This window comes from Seriola lalandi, unplaced genomic scaffold (genome assembly GCF_002814215.2).
Source record: "Seriola lalandi dorsalis isolate HSWRI2012SDOR001 ecotype SW California unplaced genomic scaffold, Sedor1 jcf7180002054500, whole genome shotgun sequence".
Lineage (NCBI taxonomy): Eukaryota > Metazoa > Chordata > Actinopteri > Carangiformes > Carangidae > Seriola > Seriola lalandi.
The window spans coordinates 1-1,200 of record NW_019525053.1 but is presented as its reverse complement, the minus strand read 5'-3'; the positions used below and the strand labels follow the sequence as shown (position 1 = coordinate 1,200).

At 47.2% G+C, this 1,200-nt stretch overlaps 1 protein-coding gene across 1 annotated transcript; it reads right to left on the bottom strand.

The window, feature by feature from the left end:
• Positions 1-6: 6 nt before the first annotated feature.
• On the bottom strand, positions 7-1,134 carry LOC147818749 (uncharacterized; the record flags this gene model as incomplete). Its single annotated transcript, XM_087175787.1, has 1 exon — positions 7-1,134. A coding segment is annotated over exon 1 (1,103 nt), but the record flags the coding sequence as incomplete, so codon positions are not given.
• Positions 1,135-1,200: the final 66 nt, after the last annotated feature.

Below are 1,200 nucleotides of genomic sequence, written 5' to 3'. Positions count from 1 at the left end.
AAAGGCCCAGATGTGGTACTGGCAGGGGCAGAAGTGGTGGTGGCGGGGCCAGATGTAGATGAAGTTTCAGATGTGGTAGTAAAAGGCCCAGATGTGGTACTGGCTGGGGCAGAAGAGGTGGTAGCGGGGTCAGATGTAGATGAAGTTCCAGGTGTGGTAGTCAAAGGCACAGATGTGGTACTGGCTGGGGCAGAAGAGGTGGTAGCGGGGCCAGATGTAGATGAAGTTCCAGGTGTGGTAGTCAAAGGCACAGATGTGGTACTGGCTGGGGCAGAAGTGGTGGTGGGGCCAGATGTAGATGAAGTTCCAGGTGTGGTAGTCAAAGGCACAGATGTGGTACTGGCTGGGGCAGAAGTGGTGGTGGGGCCAGATGTAGATGAAGTTCCAGTTGTGGTTGTAAAAAGGCCATATGTGGTAGTGGGTGAGCCAGATGTGGTTGTTGGTGAGTCTGATGTAGTAGGAACAGGGGCAGATGTTGAAACTGGAGAGGTAGAGATAGATGTAGAAGGAGCAGAAGTAGTTGAAACAGATGGTGGGCATTTGCAGTTATTATTTTCAGCGTTAAGATGAGGGTAAAACTGAGCGACAGTTGAGTCGAGAGGACATTCTGTTCCAGGAAATACTTCAAATTGTGTTCCCATTTCAGCATGAAGCTCTGCCAAGGTCTTCGTCTGCATATATAGATTATCTTTAATATTTTCTGGGACGTTTTCGCCCCAGTGTGCACTTGCCAACCACATCCCCTTACTGTAACTGTAGCAACAGAATGCCGACCAGAGCATGGCTGGAATATTAATCTTGTTGTTGAGGATGTTGTTGGTGCTGGGCTTTGCTCCGATCACCACAAAACCTTCTTTACGGCCGTTGTTGTTGATGCAGTATTCATCCAGAACACATCTGATGCAGTTCTCCATGCTGTTCCAGCTTCCCTTGTTAAATGTTCCTTCTTGGGGAACAATGTTGGTCAGGGTGAAAGTAGATTCGCTATCTCTTTTAGTCAAGCCATAAGAGCTTGGTAATAAATGGCCTCTGTCAAACGACGTTTGGTTCTTGTAATCAGCATTCACAGCCTGGTATCTGTAGCTCCTTTTTTTGTTTTCAATGCCCATGTTGTGGCTGAGACGTAAGTCCTCAAGCTGTAATAAATGGAAGGCTAAATTACTGATGTGGGCTGGACGGCAGTAAAATAGATTAAATGAA